The sequence below is a fragment of the Leptopilina boulardi genome, unplaced genomic scaffold (assembly GCF_019393585.1).
Source record: "Leptopilina boulardi isolate dan_hultmark-lab unplaced genomic scaffold, ZJU_Lbou_2.1 LbouV2_224, whole genome shotgun sequence".
Lineage (NCBI taxonomy): Eukaryota > Metazoa > Arthropoda > Insecta > Hymenoptera > Figitidae > Leptopilina > Leptopilina boulardi.
Genome location: NW_026137779.1, coordinates 761,764 through 787,870, shown reverse-complemented (window position 1 = coordinate 787,870; position 26,107 = coordinate 761,764). Strand labels below are relative to the sequence as shown.

Sequence of the window (26,107 nt, the reverse complement as noted above, 5' to 3'; positions counted from 1 at the left end):
TAAAACTTGGTATCCGGGGGTTTTCGGGGTCGCTGATTACGAATATGATGACAGATTTTTAAAATTCAAAACGGCGGATCCAATATGGCGGTCGAAGATTCTAAAACTTAATTATTTTTTATGAAACTTGGTATATATTATATATTAATATTTTAATAATATATTATTAATATAATTATATTGTATTGTAATTTTAAAAATCCATTTTTAAATTTATAAATTCTAAACACAGTTAATAAATGGAGAAGTTTTCAGTTTAAAAATAACTTAAAATAAAATTTCTAAAATGTTTGTTCGTTAATTTCAACAAGATATTAATCACATTAATTTAAAATCTCCAATTTATATTTCAGATTTGTGATCTTCAACATTATCGCATTTTATGTTTTGATTTTTGCAAATGTTATATCAGATTCGTAATCAGTGACTCCAAAAACCCCCGGATACCAAGTTTCATAAAAAATAATTAAGTTTTAGAAACTTCGACCGCCATATGGGATCCGCCATTTTGAATTTTAAAAATCTGACATCATATTCTTAATCAGCGACCCCCAAAACCTCCAATTAACAAGTTTCAAGTGAATTCCATTAAATTTAAAAAATTTTGTCCGACATATTGGATCCGCCATTTTGAATTTTACAAATGTGATATCAGATTCGTAATCAGCGACCCCGAAAACCCCCGGATACCAAGTTTTTTAAAAAATAATTAACTTTAAGAAATGTCAACCGCCATATTATATCCGCCATTTTGAATTTAGAAAATCTGTCATCATATTCGTAATCAGAGACCCCGAAAACCCCCGCGTTTTATAAAAATTATTAATTTTTAAAAGATGTTCTCGTCATTTTTCATTTAAGGGTTGTTTTCAACCCTAAACTCGTTAAATGACCTGATCTTGCAAAACGGCAAAACATTGGTCTCTTTTTTTGGGCCCTAGTTTCCGAAAATGTTTGGTTTGTTCGTGTGTAATAAAAATATGCGTTCTTTCATTTCGGATTTCCACTAAAAATTGTTTTGAGACAATGAGCATCTAATACAATAAATATTTTTATGCACATACATATTATACGCCATTTTTAATTTTTTGGTATGCTTTTTCGTAAATATTAATATTTACAAATCTTTTTAACGGATTTTAATAGAATTTAAATATGTTGCATTTGAAACCACATATTTTCCGACTGTAATATAAACGAAAAAAATTTGTAATTTTTTAAATTATCTGGGTACTTCTTCGAAAATTATGAAAAAATTTTGGACACTTTTATAACGAAACATTTAAAATTGATTTGAATCTTTCAGAAAATCTTTATTACAAAACTGTTATTCACATGTGTGAAGGGCGGAAAAAACTATACTAGTTTGCTGATGTCACAAGGCTGGCGGAAATGATTTTTTCCGTAACGTCACTTTGATTAAATAAAATATTTTTCATTAGTTATTATTATACTTATTTATCATCAGGTTGGATAAAAAATATCGTGTGCAACACGGGTGGAATTGTTAATTATGACCTCGCTTCGCTTGTGCTGCAAACTTCGCACTCGGTCAGGAATTGTCAATTTTCCGCCCTTGCCACACAATGTACTACTTTGATTCTCATTCGAATCAGAATTTTATTATGTAATTTAAAAAAAATTATCAAGTCAAATTTTGTAAATTCATTTTAAAAATTTTAAACTATTTGTTTATGTTTTAGTGTTTCTCAGGACAGCAGCTTCTAATTTCTTAAAAAAAGAGAGTTAAAAATTAAAATATTTTTTTAAAAAATGTTCAAAAAACTATTTGAGCATCGTATACGAAAAGATGCAAATGGATATTATTGTTACCTGTGTAAAATTCCTATAAAAAATGAAGATGTTTTAAACCACTGTGATTCTAAAAATGTCTCTCATAATAAATTTAGACAACTCATAGTTAATGAATTTGAGAAAGAATTACAAAATTTATCCGATGAGAAATTTGAAGAACTCATAAAGAATGAAATTGTGCAAGTTAACCATGGGGTATATTACTGCAATGTTTGTGATTGCATTATGCCACGTCTTTGTCATGTTATTGAACACATTAGTGGTCAGCGACATGTAAATAAGGTATTTAATAAGCATGATACATCAAGAAATAACAGTTATTTTTGTAGTTTATGCAAAATTCACCTTTATTGTGAAACAAATTTCAAAGAACATATATTTGGACGGAAACATAGAGAAAAAGAAGAATTAAGATTATCAAAAATAGATTTTTATAAACCATTACCATCACTAAAAGAAAGTGTATCTTCATCAAATAATTTTCTAAGTCAATCGAGCACTATCTCTTTACCTGTTCAATTCACCTGTTTTGTATGTGATAGCAATTTTTGGTACAAAGAAGCTATGGCTGAACACATTTTTAAATCAAAACGTGACTGTAAAATTTCTTCTTTACTTTACTTAAAAGAATTAAATGATGGGAATTTAATATATCATTGCACTTTGTGTAAGGTAGATTTATCATATTGTTCTCTGGATCTTATAAAACATTCGCAAGGCAAAAAACACAAACTCAGCGTTAAAGATTTTAAAGAAAAAGTGAGATTAAATAATATGCATGTATTACCAAAAAATGAAAGCGTAGACCAAGTGCAAAAAGGTTTAGATAATTTGAACTTGGTTTCACATTCAATGGATGAAAAATCAAAGTGTTCTTACAGGTGCTACGTGTGTAATGTTACAGTATGTGGAGATGTAGAATTACTTCAGCATCTTCATGATCTTAAGCATAAACATATTCTATCAACGCTTCCAAGAGATTATTTTCCCTTCATCTATTGTCCTGCTTGCAAAAAAGATATATTTGAAGATAAAAAAATGATTGATCATTTAAGCACAGTTGAGCACGAAAATCAGCTACTTTACACTTCAAACAAATCTTTAGAACAAAGTAATCTCTCAGATTGTTTGCCTGCATCTAAAACTATTGTTGATGAATTATGCAATCAAATGATAAGAAAACCAAAAATGGACAATAAAAAGCATAACAGAAGCACTATTCACTTTAATAGTGAATACAGCAAAATATTTCTTGAAGAAGGTCCATTTAATATATTTAATGCAACTCAAGAAAAAATAAATTATTTGCTATTAGGAGTCACATTATTGCTTCAAGTTGAAGAGGATAATTTCTGTCTCGTTTGTTGTATAAAGGTACCAAACAGTTTACAAAATATTTTTGAACATTTATTTAGTTTAAATCATACTTATAAGCTTGAAAAATTAATGGACGGTGATCGTGAGTTTAAAAATTTTCCAGTTCAGTTTAGTGATCTTGCTTTAGCTAAGGAATTTATGAAAGAAGTTAACAATGACATTACTTTTTGTTTTGCTTGTAATAAAGATGTCATTAATAATGACAGTATAATTAAAAAACATATTGATTCAGAAGTAAATCATTTAGTAAAGGCCCAAAGTCAGAAACAATTAAATCTTGAACATTTCAATACATTTCTGGATCAGCTAAATAATTGTTGGTATATTGTTCAACGATTTTCGTGTCAGTTGTGTAATATGAAATCCGAATATGAAATTGATTTTGCAGAACACTTACAAAGCAAAAAGCATTCAATACAATTGAAGAAAATGATTAAGAAAGGAGATAAAGTTAGTTTTGATGTTTGCCTTCCATGTGCAAGTATATGCTATGGAAATTCAGATACGTACACCAAACATTGTGATAATACAATGCATAAATACTTAGTTAAAAGCAAAGACTATGAAGTAGTGGAGATGAATAAATCTGCCGTGAATTTACTCAATAACTTTAAAGAAATATCAGAGTCTTTGCTACATCAATCCGATGCAGCAACTGCTTCAGAAAAACACATACGTTTACTTTCAAAATTCATAGAACAAACAGTTGCTTCACAATATCCAGGAGCTAGAGCTTATGTTTTCGGATCTAGAGCTGCTCATTTAGCTTTTAATAATAGTGATGTAGACGTCTTTCTAGATTGCGGTAAGAAAATTTCTTTTCATAGAAACATATCTTAATTATGTAAGAAATGATAATATAATTTACAGAATAATAATGAAACTTTGCTTCAAAAAGACTGATCAGCAAATATGCTTTGCAGTAAAATTAATACTAATATAATACCGAGATAGCCCTATATGAAGTATTTTTGTTCAATTTTAGTTAAATAACAATAAAAAATGAAATATCTTACAAACAAATAAAGTTATCATAAATCTAAACTAACCAATTGAAAGTTAAGCTAATTCCGCATCCAACGAGCCCTATATGAAGTATTTTGGATAATTAGATTGGTTATAAACAATTGCAATGTTAACTAATTGTTTATTAACAATCTACTTATCCAAAATACTTCATATAGGGCTCGTTGGATGCGGAATTACGTTAACTTTCAATTACTAACTTCAGAATTACGGTAACTTTATTCGTTTGTAATATATTTCATTTGTTATAAACATTAATTAATTAATTAATTAATATCTCAAAAACTTTAAAAGATCCCACTCTGAAAATTACACGTTTTGTAGGAAATTAGTCAAGCTTTCCATTGAGATAGTTAAAAATAATTTTAAAAAATCCGATTTTGAGATAAACGTAAATTAACATTTTGACCTTGAATCTCAAGGTCAAATGTTATTTAAAAAAAAAATTTTTATTAACAGCGTGTAGCTCGTCAAAAAAGCTTTAAAAATCATTATATATATGTTAACTTTTATGCATTCTACTTATAAATATTGTACATTGAAAAAAAATTTTTTTTTCAAAAGTCAAAAATTAAAAACGTTGTAATTCAAAAACTATTTTATTAAATTCAATAATAATTGATTTTTAGACTTTCACCAACAATAACAACATTTTAGAAAAGTATGGATTAAATTCGAGAACTTTTAATTTTTTGTTCGGACATTTCAGGAATTTTGCCTCATATTTCAAATTTACGGTTAATATTATTGGGAAAATTTTTAATGTTTAACTAATTTTACTCTTAATTTCCTGAAGTCGCTGAGCTATTCTGTCAGTAGAAAGATAAAACATAAAATAAATTTACGTTATTTTATAAAGTTGCTGCGTTTCTATATGGCGTGGTTATATAATTTTCTTTAGGCTAATTTATTTAAAAAAACACCAAAATTAATGAATATACAACAAACAGTATAATAATAATACCTGAATATAAAATTTAAATTACATTGCATTTAGACAAACTTGATAAAATTTTAAAAAAATCGTAAAAATTAAAATATTCTTAAACTCAATTTTTTAAAAGTATACGTTAATTTTAATTACCACAAATGAATATTTATATATTTTAGACATCAGGGAACAAGAATATGATAATAAAAATTTGGTTCCTTAAGGTTGTGGTTTTGTCGTCTGCTCTTGACGCGACATATGCGCAACTATTTGACGTATGCTCAAAGTGCAGGATGTGTTTCAAATGAGATGGAAAAGGAAAGAGCGATATTTCTGTCCTTTTCTGATTCATTTGAATCATATGCTGCGCACTATTCCATCTTTACTTGAGCGAGCACCTTTAGAAAAAACAAATGTTGGTCGGATCGGGTTGTAACTTGCACATAGTTTAGCCCTATAAGTAAGTACTTTAATCACGAAGTATTGTTAGGTTTTTTTAAAAACTGAAGGAGAGGGAAGGGATTGATTTTTTTTGAAAAATTTAAACAGTGAATTTTTGAAAAGTTATAACTTTTAAACGAAAAGATGAATAAAAATTTGACCTATATGTTTTTGAAAGGTTTTTTTATGCTCTTTCGAGTGGTGCAAAATTTTTTTCAAAAAATTCAAAATTTGACCCTTTTTTAAAAAAACAAGAAAGTTTTTGACTTTTTTTTAAGATCGGTCTTTTTTTAATTTTTTTTTTGAAAGTTAAAAATGTTTTTTTTTTACTACAAAACATCTTGAGATGTCCTTCTTTGTTATTTTCGAGATATTAATTAATTAATTATTTAATAATTTATTTTATAAACAAACCAACAAAAAAATCTTCGATGCAAAAAGTTACGCTAATCAAAAATTATCTTAACCATTGAAACAATTCGTGAAATGAATGTTAGCCAAGTAAATTTTAGGATTATGTTAAGTTTTAATTAATTTTTTTAATATAAGTAATTAAATTTAAAAATGGGAAATTATACAAATTATAATTTTTAAATATGCGTGCTATGTAAAAAAACGAATTGTTTTGGTCTAAATATGAATTAGAGTTAATAATTGAGGCATTTCATATGAGAATACAGGGTCATGTCTCGGATTTTTCTCAAAATTCGGTAAATTGTAGTGATAGTGGTGCTAAATAAGTGTACACATTTTGAATTTGAAATTTTTAATATTTTTCGAGATATTTACAATGACAAATTTCAGCAATATTTTTTTGGTTTACGTATAACTTTTTCCCTACTAAACCCAGGTGAAAATGATCCTCACGAATGACGTGTGGAATTCGTCCGGAATTCGTCCAAATTTCCTTAAGAATTCGTTTAGAATTCGTTCAGATTTCCTGTCGAATTCTGGAAAACGCCGTGTGGCGATTTGAAACAGAATTCGTCCATAATTTAATCGGAATTCGTGCGACTTTGATAAGAAAAACGAATACAAAAAAATTTTCACTCAAATTTCCGACCGAATTTCGTACGGTATTCGTGCGAATTGCTAACGAATATTTTAAGAACAGTTCGTGCGGATTCCTATAAGAAATTGATAGAAATTCCGAACGGAAATTTGGATGAAAAAATTTTTTTAAAAAATATTTGCCCACTTTTCCGACCGAATAGTGCGCGGTATTCGTACGAATTACTAACAAATTCATTAAATAATCTTCGTGAGGATTCCTATAAGAAATTGATAGGAAATCCGCAAGGAATTTTGGCTGAAAAATTTTTTTTAAACAAATATTCGCCCCCTTTTTGGACCGAATAGTGCGCGGTATTCGTAAGAATTACTAAGGAATTCTTTAAATAAACTTCGTGTGAATTCCTATAAGAAAATGATAGGAATTCGGAACGGAATTTTGGGTGAAAAATTTTTTTAAAATAATATTCGCCCACTTTTCCGACCGAATAGTGCGCGGTATTCGTACGAATTACTAACAAATTCTTTAAATAAACTTCGTGTGGATTCCTATAAGAAATTGATAGGAAATCCGCAAGGAATTTTAGCCGAAAATTTTTTTTTAAAAAATATTCGCCCACTTTTCCGACCGAATAGTGCGCGGTATTCGCACGAATACTGCATACTATTCGGTCGGAAAAGTGGACGGATATTTTTTTAAACAAATTTTTCATCCAAAATTCCGTTCGGAATTCCCATCAATTTCTTATAGGAATCCACACGAAGTTTATATAAAGAATTCCTTAGTAATTCGCACGACTACCGCGCACTATTCGGTCAGAAAAGTGGGCAGATATTTTTTTAAACAAATTTTTCAGCCAAAATTCCGTTCGGAATTCCTATCAATTTCTTATAGGAATCCACACGAAGTTTATATAAAGAATTCCTTAGTAATTCGCACGACTACCGCGCACTATTCGTTCGGAAAAGTGGTAGAATATTTTTTTAAAAAAATTTTTCACCCAAAATTCCGTTCGGAATTCCCATCAATTTCTTATAGGAATCCACACGAAGTTTATTTAAAATTTTAAAGAATTCCTTCGTAATTCGCACGAATACTGCATACTATTCGGTCGGAAAAGTGGGCGGATATTTTTTTAAACAAATTTTTCATCCAAAATTCCGTTCGGAATTCCCATCAATTTCTTATAGGAATCCACACGAAGTTTATATAAAGAATTCCTTAGTAATTCGCACGACTACCGCGCACTATTCGGTCAGAAAAGTGGGCGGATATTTTTTTAAACAAATTTTTCAGCCAAAATTCCGTTCGGAATTCCCATCAATTTCTTATAGGAATCCACACGAAGTTTATTTAAAATTTTAAAGAATTCCTTCGTAATTCGCACGAATACTGCATACTATTCGGTCGGAAAAGTGGGCGGATATTTTTTTAAACAAATTTTTCATCCAAAATTCCGTTCGGAATTCCTATCAATTTTTTATAGGAATCGACACGAAGTTTATATAAAGAATTCCTTAGTAATTCGCACGAATACCACGCAATATTCGGTCGGAAAAGTAGGCGAATATATTTTTAAAAAAAATTTTCATCCAAAATTCCGTTTGGAATTTCCATCAATTTCTTATAGGAATCCACACGAAGTTTATTTAAAGAATTCCTTAGTAATTCGCACGAATACCGCGCACTATTCGTTCGGAAAAGTGGGCGAATATTTTTTTAAAAATATTTTTCAGCCTAAATTCCGTTCGGAATTCCCACCAATTTCTTATAGGAATCCACACGAAGTTTATATAAAGAATTCCTTAGTAATTCGCATGACTACCGCGCACTATTCGGTCGGAAAAGAGGGCGGATATTTTTTTAAACAAATTTTTCAGCCAAAACTCCGTTCGGAATTCCTATCAATTTCTTATAGGAATCCACACGAAGTTTATATAAAGAATTCCTTAGTAATTCGCACGACTACCGCGCACTATTCGTTCGGAAAAGTGGGCGAATATTTTTTTAAAAAAATTTTTCATCCAAAATTCCGTTCGGAATTCCTATTAATTTCTTATAGGAATCCACACGAAGTTTATATAAAGAATTCCTTAGTAATTCGCACGACTACCGCGCACTATTCGTTCGGAAAAGTGGGCGAATATTTTTTTAAAAATATTTTTCATCCAAAATTCCGTTCGGAATTCCTATCAAATTCTTATAGGAATCCACACAAAGTTTATTTAAAGAATTCCTTAGTAATTCGCACGAATACCCCGCAATATTCGGTCGGAAAAGTAGGCGAATATATTTTTAAAAAAATTTTTCCTCCAAAATTCCGTTCGGAATTCCCATCAATTTCTTATAGGAATCCACACGAAGTTTATTTAAAATTTTAAAGAATTCCTTAGTAATTCGCACGAATACCGCGCACTATTCGTTCGGAAAAGTGGGCGAATATTTTTTTAAAAATATTTTTCATCCAAAATTCCATTCGGAATTCCTATCAATTTCTTATAGCAATCCACACGAAGTTTATTTAAAGAATTGCTTAGTAATTCGCACGAATACCGCGCAATATTCGGTCGGAAAAGTAGGCGAATATATTTTTAAAAAAATTTTTCCTCCAAAATTCCGTTCGGAATTCCCATCAATTTCTTATAGGAATCCACACGAAGTTTATTTAAAATTTTAAAGAATTCCTTAGTAATTCGCACGAATACTGCATACTATTCGGTCGGAAAAGTGGGCGGATATTTTTTTAAACAAATTTTTCAGCCAAAATTCCGTTCGGAATTCCCATCAATTTCTTATAGGAATCCACACGAAGTTTATTTAAAGAATTCCTTAGTAATTCGCACGACTACCGCGCACTATTCGTTCGGAAAAGTGGGCGAATATTTTTTTAAAAATATTTTTCATCCAAAATTCCGTTCGGAATTCCTATCAAATTCTTATAGGAATCCACACAAAGTTTATTTAAAGAATTCCTTAGTAATTCGCACGAATACCGCGCAATATTCGGTCGGAAAAGTAGGCGAATATATTTTTAAAAAAATTTTTCCTCCAAAATTCCGTTCGGAATTCCCATCAATTTCTTATAGGAATCCACACGAAGTTTATTTAAAATTTTAAAGAATTCCTTAGTAATTCGCACGAATACCGCGCACTATTCGTTCGGAAAAGTGGGCGAATATTTTTTTAAAAATATTTTTCATCCAAAATTCCATTCGGAATTCCTATCAATTTCTTATAGCAATCCACACGAAGTTTATTTAAAGAATTCCTTAGTAATTCGCACGAATACCGCGCAATATTCGGTCGGAAAAGTAGGCGAATATATTTTTAAAAAAATTTTTCCTCCAAAATTCCGTTCGGAATTCCCATCAATTTCTTATAGGAATCCACACGAAGTTTATTTAAAATTTTAAAGAATTCCTTAGTAATTCGCACGAATACTGCATACTATTCGGTCGGAAAAGTGGGCGGATATTTTTTTAAACAAATTTTTCAGCCAAAATTCCGTTCGGAATTCCCATCAATTTCTTATAGGAATCCACACGAAGTTTATTTAAAGAATTCCTTAGTAATTCGCACGAATACCGCGCACTATTCGTTCGGAAAAGTGGGCGAATATTTTTTTAAAAATATTTTTCATCCAAAATTCCGTTCGGAATTCCTATCAAATTCTTATAGGAATCCACACAAAGTTTATTTAAAGAATTCCTTAGTAATTCGCACGAATACCACCCAATATTCGGTCGGAAAAGTAGGCGAATATATTTTTAAAAAAATTTTTCATCCTAAATTCCGTTCGGAATTCCTATCAATTTCTTATAGGAATCCACACGAAGTTTATATAAAGAATTCTTTAGTAATTCGCACGAATACCGCGCAATATTCGGTCGGAAAAGTAGGCGAATATATTTTTAAAAAAAATTTTCATCCAAAATTCCGTTCGGAATTCCCATCAATTTCTTATAGCAATCCACACGAAGTTTATATAAAGAATTCCTTAGTAATTAGCACGAATACCGCGCACTATTCGGTCGGAAAAGTGGGCGGATATTTTTTTAAACAAATTTTTTGGCCAAAATTCCATTCGGAATTCCTATCAATTTCTTATAGCAATCCACACGAAGTTTATTTAAAGAATTCCTTAGTAATTCGCACGAATACCGCGCAATATTCGGTCGGAAAAGTAGGCGAATATATTTTTAAAAAAATTTTTCCTCCAAAATTCCGTTCGGAATTCCCATCAATTTCTTATAGGAATCCACACGAAGTTTATTTAAAATTTTAAAGAATTCCTTAGTAATTCGCACGAATACCGCGCACTATTCGTTCGGAAAAGTGGGCTGATATTTTTTTAAAAATATTTTTCAGTCTAAATTCCGTTCGGAATTCCTATCAATTTCTTATAGCAATCCACACGAAGTTTATTTAAAGAATTCCTTAGTAATTCGCACGAATACCGCGCAATATTCGGTCGGAAAAGTAGGCGAATATATTTTTAAAAAAATTTTTCCTCCAAAATTCCGTTCGGAATTCCCATCAATTTCTTATAGGAATCCACACGAAGTTTATTTAAAATTTTAAAGAATTCCTTAGTAATTCGCACGAATACCGCGCACTATTCGTTCGGAAAAGTGGGCGAATATTTTTTTAAAAATATTTTTCATCCAAAATTCCATTCGGAATTCCTATCAATTTCTTATAGCAATCCACACGAAGTTTATTTAAAGAATTCCTTAGTAATTCGCACGAATACCGCGCAATATTCGGTCGGAAAAGTAGGCGAATATATTTTTAAAAAAATTTTTCCTCCAAAATTCCGTTCGGAATTCCCATCAATTTCTTATAGGAATCCACACGAAGTTTATTTAAAATTTTAAAGAATTCCTTAGTAATTCGCACGAATACTGCATACTATTCGGTCGGAAAAGTGGGCGGATATTTTTTTAAACAAATTTTTCAGCCAAAATTCCGTTCGGAATTCCCATCAATTTCTTATAGGAATCCACACGAAGTTTATTTAAAGAATTCCTTAGTAATTCGCACGAATACCGCGCACTATTCGTTCGGAAAAGTGGGCGAATATTTTTTTAAAAATATTTTTCAGTCTAAATTCCGTTCGGAATTCCTATCAATTTCTTATAGGAATCCACGCCAAGTTTATTTAAAGAATTTCTTGGTAATTCGCACGAATATCGCGCACTATTCGGTCGGAAAAGTGGACGAATATATTTTTCAAAATATTTATCAGCCAAAATTCCGATCTGAATTCCTATTAAATTCTTATTGGAATCCACACAAATTGTTTTTAAAATAGTCGTTAGTAATTCGCACGAATACCATACGAATTTCGGTCGAAAATTTGTCAAAATTTTTTTTTGTATTGATTTTTCTGAAAAATGTCGCACGAATTCCTATTAAATTATGGACGAATTCTGTTGCAAATCGCCACACGGCGTTTTCCAGAATTCGACAGGAAATCTGGACGAAATCTAAACGAATTCTTTCGGAAATCTGGACGAATTCCGAACGAATTCCAAACGAATTCCTTACGAATCATTTGCACCTGGGAAAATATAGAAAAAAGATGTAAATGTTTTTTATGCAAAAGACCTTAAACTTTTAGAAAAAATATTAATTTTTAAATAATTTGCTTAAAAAATAGAATTTGTTTACAACTTTTAAACATGTTCTCCCTCATTTAGAAGCGCAAAAAATTTATTTTCATAAAAAATTAAAAATTTTAAAATTTTTTGAGTGTTTTGAAATTTCCCGAAGTGTATATCGAGATTATAACCTAATTAATATTATTTGTAAGTTTCATGCGAATCCGTTCAACTGTATAGGCTCCAGGCGTGGCTAAGAATAAAAAAAAACCTTAAATTTTTCAGTTTTTTGAGCCTAATTCTTATAATTTTTTGGGAATCCTCCCATTTTCACAACTGAAATTATTTTGCTTCCTCGTGGAGGAATCTTTGTAGTCCTTTCGTTTGTAAAAATTTTCAAAGTATCGGAAACAAATTTTTCTCTATATAGAAACATGTTATATGAGATCCTGATCAATTGTCCGAATGTATGTGTGTGTGGATCCCTTTTTGGTTTAGAAGATAACTTTAACAGGTTTTAATGGATTTAGATAAAATTTGGTAGGCTCATTTATCATATTAATATCTCAAATCTGACCAAAGGATTTTAAAAAATACCCAAAAAAAAAAATTTTATCGTCTTTTTTCCAAAGTTTTTTTAATCGAAAAAATTTTTAAATAGAAAAATTTAAGATTATATATAATAAAATCGTATTCCTTAAGTCAAGACAAATCGATCAGTATATATAAAGTATAGTTTTAATTTAAATTTAAAGAATTAATGAAAGTTAAAAAATCAAAAATTCACATTTTGGCTATAAAATTTTGTGATTATTTAAATTTAAGTTTATAGATGAAATAATTGTATTCCTTACATGAAAACGAATCGATTGGTATATATAAAATTTACATTTGAGGTAAATTTAATAAATTAATGAATGTTAAAAAATAGAAAATACACATTTTAGCTGAAAATTTTTATATTTATTTAAATTTAAGTTTAAATTTAAAATAATTGTGTTCCTTGCATTAAAACGACTCGATATAATTGTAAATAATTATAAATTATATATTCTTTTTCATTAATATTTAGAAATTTCGGTTAAAATATGAATTTTTGATTTTTTAACTTCCATTAATTCTTTAAATTTTACTCAAATGTAGGTATAGGTACTCTAATGTTTATATTATTATATTATTTTTGTATGTTTATTTCAATATTAATGCTTTCTCCACGAGGAAGCAAATTTTTTTGCTGATCGTAAAGAGGAAGCAAAATGTTCATGTAATGAACATCTGAATTTACAACTTGTTTTTACATATTTTACCCGGCAAAAAAGGTTTAAACAAAATCCGTAAAGAACTTTTCGAGATATCCAATTTTGGTCGAAAAATATTTTATTTTTTATTTATATTTTGGGAAAATATATTCGTGGAAAATTTTTTTTTACTTAACGTCGATTCTCTACCGCGAATCTTGATAAAGTTATCGTAATTCTGACATTACCAAATGAAAGTTGACATAATGAACAATCGCAATGTTATCCAATTGTTTATTAAGGGGGGCGCCTACTTTATCGGGTCAAAAAAATCGATTTTTTAAAAGTTGTCTTAACTGAAAGTACAACTATCAGAGAATATGCTCTTAAAATATTATGTCAAAATACAAAGTATTTTTCGAGTTACAGCTTGTAGAACGCAATAAAGCGCGTGGCCTGGCGCGCGAATCCACTCCCGGTCTCTAATACTTTTCATAATTTGTTGCGCTTATCTACTATTACATCTACCATTAAAATTACCATTTATTAGTAAAATGTCGTCTTATCTAAGAGCTACCCATATAAAAAATAGTCGTTCATCGAGGCCTGTGACTGCCGTAAGTTTTTAAAAAACAGCACTTATATGTTTTTCAATCTTTAAACTCGTTTTTCTCAAAACACTGTTTTTGTAGTTTGCGAACACGATAGACAAAAATCTATTTAACCGATTAAGGTCTACCTGGGCTTGTTTTGAAGATAAAAAGTGTCTCTTCTGTATGAATTAAATTTGTTTTTGATAGAGTTAAATTTAGTGCTTTTTTTTAAAGAAAAAATGAGATTTTTTTTGGCGAAAATTAAATTTTTTTTTAAAAAGTCATGTAAAAATGTCAGTTTTTACTTTCTATTGAAATCTTTTAATTCATACAGAAGGCAATAATGTATATTTAAAGAAAAAATTTTGTTTTTTTGTTTTGGATAAGAATTGTGGACCCTAGGTTGTACGCAATGGGAAAATTTCAGCAGCGAGACGTTATATATATGGCGTTTATTTTATTATTAAATTCTATTTTCATTTAATCAAAAAATTATATTTCAAAGATTTAAATATATAAGAAAACATACACTAAATCTCGCATCGATTTATTTAAATGTGTTTGAGAAAAAAATTCCTGAAATGTACGCAGTTTTTTACATTCTAAAGTAGGCGCCCCCCTTAACAATCCACTAAACCAAAATACTTCATATAGGGCTCGTCGGTTGCAGAATTATGTCATGTTTCATTTGGAAACATCAGAATAACGATAACTTTATTTGTTTATAAAATATTTCATTTTTTATTAACATTTAATAATTAATTAATTAATATCTCGAAAATATCAAAAAGGACATTTCAATATTTTTTGGAGTATAAATACACATTTTTAAATTTCAAAAAAAAAAAATTAAAAAAAGATTAATCTTAACCTTTATGGGACTGACGAGGTACCCGGGTACCTTTTGCATTTTCAAAGTAAATTTTTTCATAATTTTTAAAATCGTATCTACCTAATGTTTTTTGACATCTCAAATTTCTCCATACAAAATGTTTTAATATTGTTTATCATATACCTTTTTTATTTATTTATTCGGAAATAATAAACAAAGTTTCTTCACCCTTAAAAGGCGGACAAGGTACCTAGGGGATTTTGAAAAAACCGATTTTTGTGAAAATGGCCCAAGTTTGATAAAAATTTCGAGTTTTTTAGTAAAAAAAATCGGTACAAAATTATTAATAAAAAAAAATTTTTTGCTAAAAAAACCCTTACGAACTACCATAAAGAATGTTATCTTCAAGCTGTAAACCAATTTTTAACTAATTTGGTCAAAAATTGTACGAGAAAAGTTACCGGCCAGTTAGAAAAACTTGGTTTTGAGAAAAACGCGTAAACGTATGTCTCTATGATATACAGAATCGTACATCCGGCACCGAGCGGATTTAAAATTTAAGCTTTTAAAAATATTTTACCTTGATAATGATTATTTTTTCTCATTTCTGACACCCTAAGGCACCTTTTTAGCAAAAAAAGAATTTTCGATTTTTTTTAAATTTCACAGTGGTCTAACCCCTTAATTAAAATATTCCTATGTCAAATTCCATATTGTACCATAGGTGAAATCTTATTTTGCTTATACACTACCGTTGAAAATTGATCGAACTCTGCTTTTTCAACAAATATAAAACTGTTCAAATCTTTAAAAATATTAAAACTAAAATGTTTTATTAAAGCTAATAAAATTCTGAAAGAAATGACACATTGACAAAGAGAATATGCCCAAGTAGAAATATCCGTAGCTCGCCGTAATTAAACACCGGCATGGTACTGATCCAATACTGGCTGTCGGTATTGACTTTCAGTACTGGCAGTGTACTGACTAATACACCGAATCAGTACTATGTCGGAGGTAAAAAAATATTAAAACCAGTACTGGCAGTACACTGTCATTCACACCGAATCAGTACTATGTCGGTGATAAAAAACATTAAATGAAAAAGTCTTTAAATTATTCCAATAGGTAGAAAACGATGATTTTTTATTTAAAAAAATGTATATTAATTTCTTTCGAATACTTTCCCTCAAAATTTTGGATGTAATTGTAATGTATTATTATATACCTATATAAAATATATTTATGTTTTTTTAGTTATTTTAGTACTCATATGTGCATTAAGTTATTTATCATGCATACAATAACAATAAGTTGAGAATTTTTTTCTAATAGTTTTAAAAATAAAGCAAATGTAATTTTTTCACTGTAATTTTTAAATATTATTAATAATTAAATATTAAATTTAAAAAATTTTTTACCATTCATATTTTACAGTCGTCTTTTATTAACTTATTTTTAATTATGTAATTCATCAATCATTTTTGTCTGTTTTAATATTATTTACGGTAAAAATAATTTATTAAAAATATTTAACTGAAATGGATATCCAGTTTTATTTCATTAAATCTTTGTAAAAATTGAAAAAATTTTGTGAGTTTAAAAAATTTAAGAATAAATTCATTTTATTTTCGTGATCAATAGATAATACAAACTTTGAAATCAAAACTTTTGTATTAGGTGAACTACTTCAAGTCAGCACTTCAAGCCAGCGCGGCTGTGCGGTATGCGTATCTGACTTGCGTTCTAAGGGTTTAGGGTTCGATCCCCCATGCGTGCGAGATTTTTCGTTCTTAGTTTTAAGTGTTATAAGTACAATATTTGTTCATGTGTAATATCAATTATTAAATAATTATTAAATTAAGTATAAGTGCAAAGTAAAAATAATTAAATATTATGAATTTAAAAAAATAAAAAAATTTACAACACAAATTATTTTTTGTAAAATAATTTATTAAAAATAAAATAATTTAATTAATATAAATGATAATTATTATTTTAATTATTTATTGTTAATATTTTATATATTCTAAATAACGTTAACTATTATATTGGCTTCACATTACCTGTTCGTGGTAAAAATGGGAGTAATAAGCTAATAAGGATGAAATTTGCATTGAAAAGCGTGTTTTAGCATTTTGTAAAAAAGTGAGATTTTAAGTCCGGATGAGTACTTTGCCAGTATTATGCCAGTATTATTCTAGTACTACGTTAGTACTGGTGAGCGGGACAAAATCAGTACTGGACAGCGTTACCAGCCAGGGTTGGTCCACTACTGGCCCAGTACGGCAGTCAGTACTGTTATACTGACTGGCAGTGTTGGGTCAGTACTATGCCAGTGGCACATTTCTACTTGGGTGTTAATTTTTCAATTAGATATCTAAGAAAAACCCATTTTTCAATGTTTTTACTATTTTTTTTATTTCTCTGGCAAAAATTAACATTTTTTACGTTTTTGGGCTCATTGGAATCTTATTTTGTTATGCAATTTAAATTATATAAAACAATTCTTGTACACATTCTTCCCTAGCGTATGCAAACCGTGAAAGTTGGCTCAAAAAAAGTCAAAAAATTATGATTAATATTTATATGAAAAAAAATGATCAGTAAAATGTATGAATCTTAAATTTACTTACATAAATCAAAGAAGTTTAAGGTTATCCATTTATTTGATTTTTAAAAATTACATTTTATTGTAGAATTGAACTTTAATTTCTGACTTTTTTTCAGCCAACTTTCACAGTTTGCATACGCTAGGGAAGAATATGTACATGAATTGTTTTAAATAATTTGAATTGTATAACAAAATTCGATTCCAATGAGCACAAGAACGTTTAAAAATATTAATTTTTGCCAGAGAAATAAAAAAAATAGTAAAAACATTGAAAATTGGGTTTTCCTTATCTATTTAAAAAAATCGGACAAGTGCGAGTTACACTCGCATTAAAACCGAGGGTTCCGTACCCTTAAACCTAAAATTTAAGGGGTTAAAGTGTGAAGGCATGTGGAAAAATTCCAATTTTGCTTAATTTTTCCTGTAATGTGAGCATAAAAACACATAGATAGACACATAGTCACATATAACGAAAATTATCAGTTTTTCCTTAAAAACGCTATGATTATCAACTCCAATCATGCTCACTATATTTTTTTTGTAATCTATACGTAAAAATACATAAAAATGTATAAGTTTGAAGCCCATTAGATAATATTTTCTTTGTTTTTTGAAGAAAATTCATGATTTTTATAAAAAATTATCAGTTTTTTCTTAAAAACTCTATGATAATCAACTCTAATCGTTCTCGCTATATTTTTTTTGTAATCTACACGTAAAAATACGTAAAAATGTATAAATTTGAATTCCTTAAGATAAAATTTTCTTCTTTTTTTATTCGAAAAATCCATGATTTTTTCTAAAAATATGAGTTTTCCTTAAAAACAATATGATCATCAACTCCAATCGTGCTCGCTATATTTTTCCTGTAATCTACACGCAAAAATACGTCAGTATACCAAATATGAACTGTCTTGGTCAAATAGTGTGTGCGCTAGGTGGATTAAACGCTTTTTTTCAAAATTTTTGATTTTTCCTTGACAACGCTATGTAAATTGATCCGAATCATGTTCGCTATATTTTTCCTGTAATTTTCACGTAAAAATACATAAGTGTACCAAATTTGAGCTCTCTATGTAAAAAGATGTGGCAACCAGAGGGGGGGTACATAGTCATTTTCAGGGATTTTTCGTAAAAATTCATGGTTTTTCCTTGACAACGCTATGATAATCAATTCCTATGAGATTCGCTATATTTTTCCTGTAATCTACACGCCAAAATACATATGTATACCAAATTTCAGCCCTCTAGATAAATTCGTGTGGCCGCTAGGGGGGGGGGGGGTACATGCCTTGCTTCACTAGTCTCATTAATAGGGTTCCCCCTTCGGGTACGGAACCCTAAAAATTAACATATTCTCTTTGTCAAGGTGTCATTTCTTTCAGAATTTTATTAGCTTTAATAAAATACAGAGGAAAAAAATTTAGTTTTAATATTTTTGAAGATTTGAACAGTTTTATAGTAGTTGAAAAAGCAGAGTTCGCACAATTTCGGACGGTAGTGTAGATAAAAAATCCCATGTCGAATCTCTCAACAAAATTAAATTAAAATTACATATATAAATTTCCATATAATTTCCTATATATGTTCTCTTATGAATTCCTATATAGGATCTCATGTAAGAATTGTCCACATAAGATACCAAGTAGGAAATTAGATGGGAAATTATATGAGTAATTTTAATATAGTTGTAGATCATTATAGTTCCACACTTTCGTCGCCAGATAATAATAATATTTTGTCTCTCACAGTTGAGATCAGTCTTGAATACTATAAAAGCTACTCTAACTCAGAAAGTGAATTTGAAAGTAAAATTTTTTTTCTTTTCATATGAATTGCAGTAATATTATTTGATTTTTAGGGTTTCGTGGCCTAGGCCCGAAGCCTTATAACGAGACTCGGACGTCCGTCCGTAGTTCTTAAGTCTTATGTCTTATGTCTCAAGAGCAACTCCACGTCAGTTTTTATAATATTGATAATTTGGGTTCCTTTAAGGGCCAAAAAAATAAATCCTAAGTATTTTTAAAAAATTCAAAATATTGCACATTTAAATTTTTTGTAATTTTTTTTTTGAATTATTATAACTTCCGTAATTTTTAACCAAACGGGATAATTTTTTTTAAAATACTCATATTTAGAAACTCTTTTATGAAAAAAATGTTGAAAAGAAAAAATTGAAAAATTTCAATTTTTATTAAAAAAAACAATTTTAATTGTTTCAATAATTCGAAAAGTATATCTTCGATTTTTTTCAAAAAATTCATGAACATTCTCTACAATGTCCTGAAAAATTTAAGACCTTGAAAAAGATGGTATGTCTTATAGTTTCCGAGAAAAAAATTATTTAGTTTTTGTAGCGCGTGAAGTCATTGTAAACTATATAACACAGGCACACAAAAAAAAAAGTTGTCTGTTTTTTGAACAAGACATATATTTCCTATAGTATTTTGGACCGCTGAAACCGAATCTGAGCTCAGAATTGCTCCATCACCCTCAGTTTTTATTTAAATCGGCCAAAACCACCCTTAAACGGACAAATTCACACTTCGGAGATAAAAAATAAATCAACTTATTTTTAAAAAAAACCGAATTTTACATCTACGAAACTTTGCTCCACTAACTCAAAAACAAAGCCAGCATTGATCCAGCACCCCCTGAATTTTTTTAATTGAAAAAACTACCCCTAATCTGAAGAATCAAATTCAGGAGATAAAACAATAAAATAACTGATTGACAAATTTTATAACCAGATATTTTTACTCCAGCAATGCAGAAACAAAGCCAGAATAGCTCCCTCACCCTCTAAATTTTTTTTAAATCGAAAAACCACCCTTAAATAGTAAAATTCAAATTTCAGAAGTAAAAAAATATTATATTACCGGCTTTTTTTAAATACAGAACCTTACATGTATGTAGATTTGCTCTACTAACTCAAAAAATAAAGCCAGCATTGATCCATCACCCTCTGAATTTTTTTAAATCGAAAAAACTACCCCTAATCTGAAGAATCAAATTCAGGAGGTAAAACAATAAAATAACTGATTAAAAAATTTTATAACCAGGTATTTTTACTCCAGCAAGGCAGAAACAAAGCCCGAAATACTCCCTCACCCTCTAAATTTTTTTAAATCGAAAGAGACACCCTTAAATAGAAAAATTCAAATTTAATAAGTAAAAAATATTAAATTACCGGTTTCTTTAAAAACAGAACCTTACATGTATGTAGTTTTGCTCTACTAACTCAAAAAAAAGCCAGCATTGATCCATCACACTCTGAATTTTTTTAATAAAAAAAACTACCCTTAATCTGAAGAATCAAACTTAGGAGGTAAAACAATAAAATAACTGATTAAAAAAGTTTATAACCAAGTATTTTTCCTCCAGCAATGCGGAAACAAAGCCAGAAATGCTCCCTTCCCCTCTAAAATTTTTTTAAATCGAAAAAACCACCAAAGAATCAAACTTAGGAGGTAATACAATATAATTATATTGTATTCTTTTTTTCTGTTTTCTATTTAAAAAAATTCAGAGGTTGATGGATCAATGCTGGATTTGTTTTTGAGTTAGTGGAGCGGAAATACATAGATGTAGTAAGGTTCTATTTTTAAAAAGTCAGTTATTTAATTTTTAATCTCCTAAATTTGAATTTGTCCGATTAAGGGTGGTTTTTTCGATTTAAAAAAAATTTAGAGCGTGAGGGAGCATTTCTGGCTTCGTTTCTGCATTACTGGAGTAAAAATATCTGGTTATAAAATTTGTCAAACAGTTATTTTGTTGTTTTATCTCCTGAATTTGATTCTTCAGATTAGGGGTAGTTTTTTCGATTTAAACAAATTCAGAGGGTGATGGATCAATGCTGGCTTTATTTTTTTGAGTTAGTAGAGCAAAACTACATACATGTAAGGTTCTGTTTTTAAAAAAAGCCGGTAATATAATATTTGTTTACTTCTTAAATTTGAATTTTTCTATTTAAGGGTGGTTTTTCGATTTAAAAAAAATTTAGAGGGAGCATTTCTGGCTTTGTTTCTGCATTGCTGGAGTAAAAATATCTGGTTATAAAATTTGTCAGTCAGTTATTTTATTGTTTTATTTCCTGAATTTGGTTCTACAGATTAGGGGTAGTTTTTTCGATTAAAAAAATTCAGGGGGTGCTGGATCAATGCTGGCTTTGTTCTTGAGTTAGTGGAGCAAAGTTTCGTAGATGTAAAATTAGGTTTGTTTAAAAAATAATTTGATTTTTTTTTATCTCCGAAGTGTGAATTTGTCCGTTTAAGAGTGGTTTTGGTCGATTTAAAAAAAAACTGAGGGTGATGGAGCAATTCTGAGCTCAGATTCGGTTTTAGCGGCCCAAAATACTATAGGAACTATATGTCTAGTTCAAGAAACAGACAACTTTTTTTTTGTGTGCCTGTGTAATTAGATGAGGCATTTCATATGAGAATACAGGGTTATGTCTCGGATTTTTTTCAAAATTCGGTAAATTGTAGTGATAGTGGTGCTAAATAAGTGTACAAATTTTGAAGTTAAAATTTTTAATATTTTTCGAGATATTTACAATAACAAATTAGAGCAATATTTTTTTGGTTTACTTATAACTTTTTCCCTACTAAAAATATAGAGAAATGTTGAGAATGTTTTTTACGCAAAAGACCTTAAACTTTTAGAAAAAAATTATTTAAAAAAAATAGTAATTTTTAAACAATTTGTTTACAAAATAAAATTTGTTTATATCTTTTAAACATGTTCTCCCTCATTTTGAAGCGCGATAAAAATCATGAATATTGTTTAAGTCATAATAAATCGATGGTTAAATTTTTGAGATTGCAGTATTTTTTGTTGTCGAGATATTAATTAATTAACTAACAAAAGTTAATAAAAAATGAAATATTTTAAGAGAAGAAATAAAATTAGAATAATTTTAAAAATACCATTCCAATGCTTATCGAAATCCGCATCCTACAAGCCCTATATGAACTATATTGGATAAACGGGTGTTAAATTAATAATTAATAATAAACATTATTTAAATAATTAATAACATTTTAAGAAATGAAGATAAATTGTCAATTCTTTTTTTATTTGAAAGGTCATCTAATTCTGCGCCCAAAAAACAGTGTAAATAACATTTTTAACAATCCAAATTATTAACAGATGATTATTGAAAACACTGCCCTGCATCGATTTTGCGAATAACATGGAACATATTGTTTCCGAACGGATTTTTTGTGCTGAACACGAATCCGGAGTCCAAAACTTCCCATCACGTCACGTTTTCGAGGAAATAGGGGTTGAAACCCCAAATAACAGGGTTTTTGGCCATTTTTGAAAAATTATACAGCGAAAACCTGACGTGGTACAAACTTTGCTGATATCAGAAATTAAATGTTGGTTCACGCCCTTTCAAACGAGCCCTATTCGAAATTGATCGCACTCACCCTTAGAGCAGGGGGTGTGTGTTTTTCTAAGGGTTCACAAAAAAAATGTAAACATAACATAAAAATTCAAAATGGATAACAATTCAATAAATCATTTTGAATTTTTGAAATCTGACTTCAGATTCGTTATCAGCGACCCCAAAAACCCCCGAGTGACCATTTTCAAGTGAATTGTTTTAAATTTTTATTTTGACATCCGCCATATTGGATCCGCCATTTTGAATTTTTGAAATCTGACTTCAGATTCGTAATCAACGACCTCGAAAACCCCTTAACTATCATGATTTATTGAATTGTTACCCATTTTTGAATTTTTATGTTATGTGTACATTTTTTTCGTGCACCCCTAGACAAAAACACACCCCCTGCTCTAAGGGTGAGTGCGATCAATTTCGAATAGGGCTCGTTTGAAAGGGCGTGAACCAACCTTTAATTTCTGATATCAGCAAAGTTTGTACCACGTCAGGTTTTCGCTGTATAATTTTTCAAAAATCTCCAAAAACCCTGTTTTGTGGGATTTCAACCCCTATTTTCTCGAAAATGTGACGTGATAGGAAGTTTTCGACCCCGGATTCGTGTTCAGCACAAAAAATCCATTCGGAAACACTATGTCCCGTGTTATTCGCAGAAAAAAATTTGAAATTGGCTGGGCAGTGAAATCGTTGTTTTAGCACCCCACTTCTAAATACGAGTATTAAAAAAAATCATCCCGTTTGGTTAAAAAATAAGGAAGTTATGATAAATAAAAAAAAAATTACAAAAAAATTAAATGTGCAATATTTTGAAAAATACTTTTTATACCTCAAAAAAGGAGTTTTAAACTATTAAAAAAAAATTTTATTCCCTATATTATGGATTATCTTGCTGCCATGACCACCTGAAAATACCCCTAATTGTGATTGGCGGACACGATATCTTCAATTTAGGTCATCGAAAAATAAAATTTTTTAATATTTTCTGGAAAAGTAAGCTTGTCGCTGTCGTCGGAACTAAGATCAACTATTTTCGATGAAAAAAAACAAAATGGCGGACTTTTTTAAATTTTTAACCTTGTTAGGGTTCCGTACACCTTCGGTGTACCGACCGTACCATAGACATATAGAAATGGACCGCTCACCACTGTGGAGAGACGGGATATGGATGAGTGAGAGAGAGAAAATATCAACTTATCCTATACACTTTCTTTCTAGCAAAATTTGATTAGTTAAAGCATTTTGTAACGTCAGCGCTCCAGGGCTGCGCTTTGTAGCAATAGTACCTTGTACATGTATCTATGGTATCTTACAAAGATACACGTGTGAAAAATGTTGATTTAATTTTTGATTGTAAATAAGTGTATATAAATATGTTTATACATTGTATAAAGTTTATAATAAATAATTATAGTACACTAAAAATTTATTCTTATTCAAATTTTTTATAAAAAATTAAAATATTTCAAAAATTTAAAACTTTAATATTTGTACTTATTTAAATTCTGTAAGAAAAAAATAAAAATGAAAATAGTTTAAAAAATTTAATAATTTAAAATTTTAATATTTGTACCTATTTAAATTTCTTTTTATAAAATTACTTTTCACCGAAAAAATTCCATATTTCTTTTTCTACATTTACAAAATTCAACCATGGGTCCACTGATTCCTTCAAACGTCCCTGCTTTAGAAAGAGAGAGTGTGGGATAAGTCGTTTCTTTATCTCTCTTACTTTTTTCCTTCCCGTCTTTCCACAGTGGTGAGCGGTTTATTTCTATATGTCTGTGGTACCTACGGAACCCTTATGAAAAGACTCTTGCGTCCGTCCGAGCTTTCTGTCCCCCCCTTAACTTCTACATTTTTGTATATAAAAAACTGCAATTTAGTACACATACGTATTTTCACGTGTAGATTACAGGAAAATTATAGCGAGACCGATTGGATTTGATGTCTACGAGCTAGAAAGAAAAGAAATCGATTTTTTCGAAAAAATTGCAAAAAATGACACTGTCCCCCCCTTAACTTCTACATTTTGGTATATGAAGAACTGCAATTTAGTACACATACGTATTTTCACGTGTAGAATACAGGAAAAATATAGCGCGACAGATTGGATTTGATGGCTACGAGCTAAAAAAAAAGAATTTGGTTTTTTTTACAAAAAAATTGCAAAAAATGACCCTGTCCTCCCCCTTAACCTCCACATTTTGCTGTATGAAAAACTGCAATTTAGTACACATATGTATTTTCACGTGTAGATTACAGAAAAAATATAGAGAGACAGATTGGATTTGATGGCTGTTTTGGTGATTGTAACTGGGTTTCACAAATAAATTTAGAATAAAAAACGAAAACGTGCGTGCGAGAACATTTTTAAGCGCCATATTAAAAAACAGTAGTACATAAAAAAACGGCAGAGGCCGATAAAACATTGAAGCGGGAAAAGATCAAAATTCAAATTCAAACATGCTCCCCGACTTGAAAGTTCTAGCTTTCAAAATTAAAAGTATAAATCGTCAAATAATAAATACACATTACATAAAATTTCAAATACATATTTAAATTATAAATTTGAGAGAACATTGTGAACATTAAAATTTCAAAGTTAAACGAACAATATGATATTAAAAAAAAGAAAATTCCTTATTTCATAGTCTTTGATTATTCGATTGGCAACGGGCAGACAGACGTTAAAGCTCGTTGAGTTTTGCCTGTACATGTTCCAACGTTAACAGCGCGAACGACGCCATCCTTCCCAGGGTGCAGTTCTATCACTCTTCCCAATTTCCATCTTAGGGGAGGAAGATCCTTGACCTTAATCAACACTAGGGCATTTTCGTTGATCTGCGAGTATGGTTTTCTCCATTTGACTCTTTGCTAAAGCTCGGAAATGTACTCCAGGCTCCATCTCCTCCAAAAATGCTGCTGAATTTTCTGGATTAATTGCCACCTGGAGAGTCTGTTTTCGGGTAGGTGCGTCAAATCTGGATCAGCAACAGAAATTGTAGGTCTCCCTAACAAAAAGTGAGCTGGGGTCAAAGGAGAATAATCGTGTGGGTCTGAGGATAGAGGAGTTAAAGGACGAGAATTTAACAGGCCTTCAATTTGTACAATAAGAGTATAAAACTCTTCAAAAGTCAAAACTTTGTTGCCGGTGACTCGTTTTAGATGGTACTTAGTGGACTTTACTCCAGCTTCCCAAATCCCACCAAAATGTG

The 26,107-nt window shown here is 29.6% G+C and overlaps 2 protein-coding genes across 12 annotated transcripts in view; both read left to right on the top strand.

The window, feature by feature from the left end:
- Positions 1-2,843, top strand: part of LOC127279881 (uncharacterized) — a 110,831-nt gene extending 107,988 nt beyond the window's left edge. Inside the window, exons 2-3 of the mRNA XM_051302519.1 lie at positions 1,704-2,783; positions 2,834-2,843. Of these exons, the coding sequence (XP_051158476.1) occupies positions 1,774-2,783; positions 2,834-2,843 (1,020 nt within the window). The 5' untranslated portion in view covers positions 1,704-1,773. The remainder of the gene's footprint in view (positions 1-1,703; positions 2,784-2,833) is intronic.
- Positions 2,784-26,107, top strand: part of LOC127279891 (uncharacterized) — a 258,929-nt gene continuing 235,605 nt past the window's right edge. For all 11 annotated transcript variants that reach the window (XR_007842734.1, XM_051302535.1, XM_051302532.1 and 8 more), the window contains exon 1: positions 2,784-3,997. Coding sequence is in view for 10 of the 11 variants with exons in the window: in XM_051302535.1 (XP_051158492.1) it covers positions 2,854-3,997 (1,144 nt within the window). In the remaining variant the exon portion in view is untranslated. The remainder of the gene's footprint in view (positions 3,998-26,107) is intronic.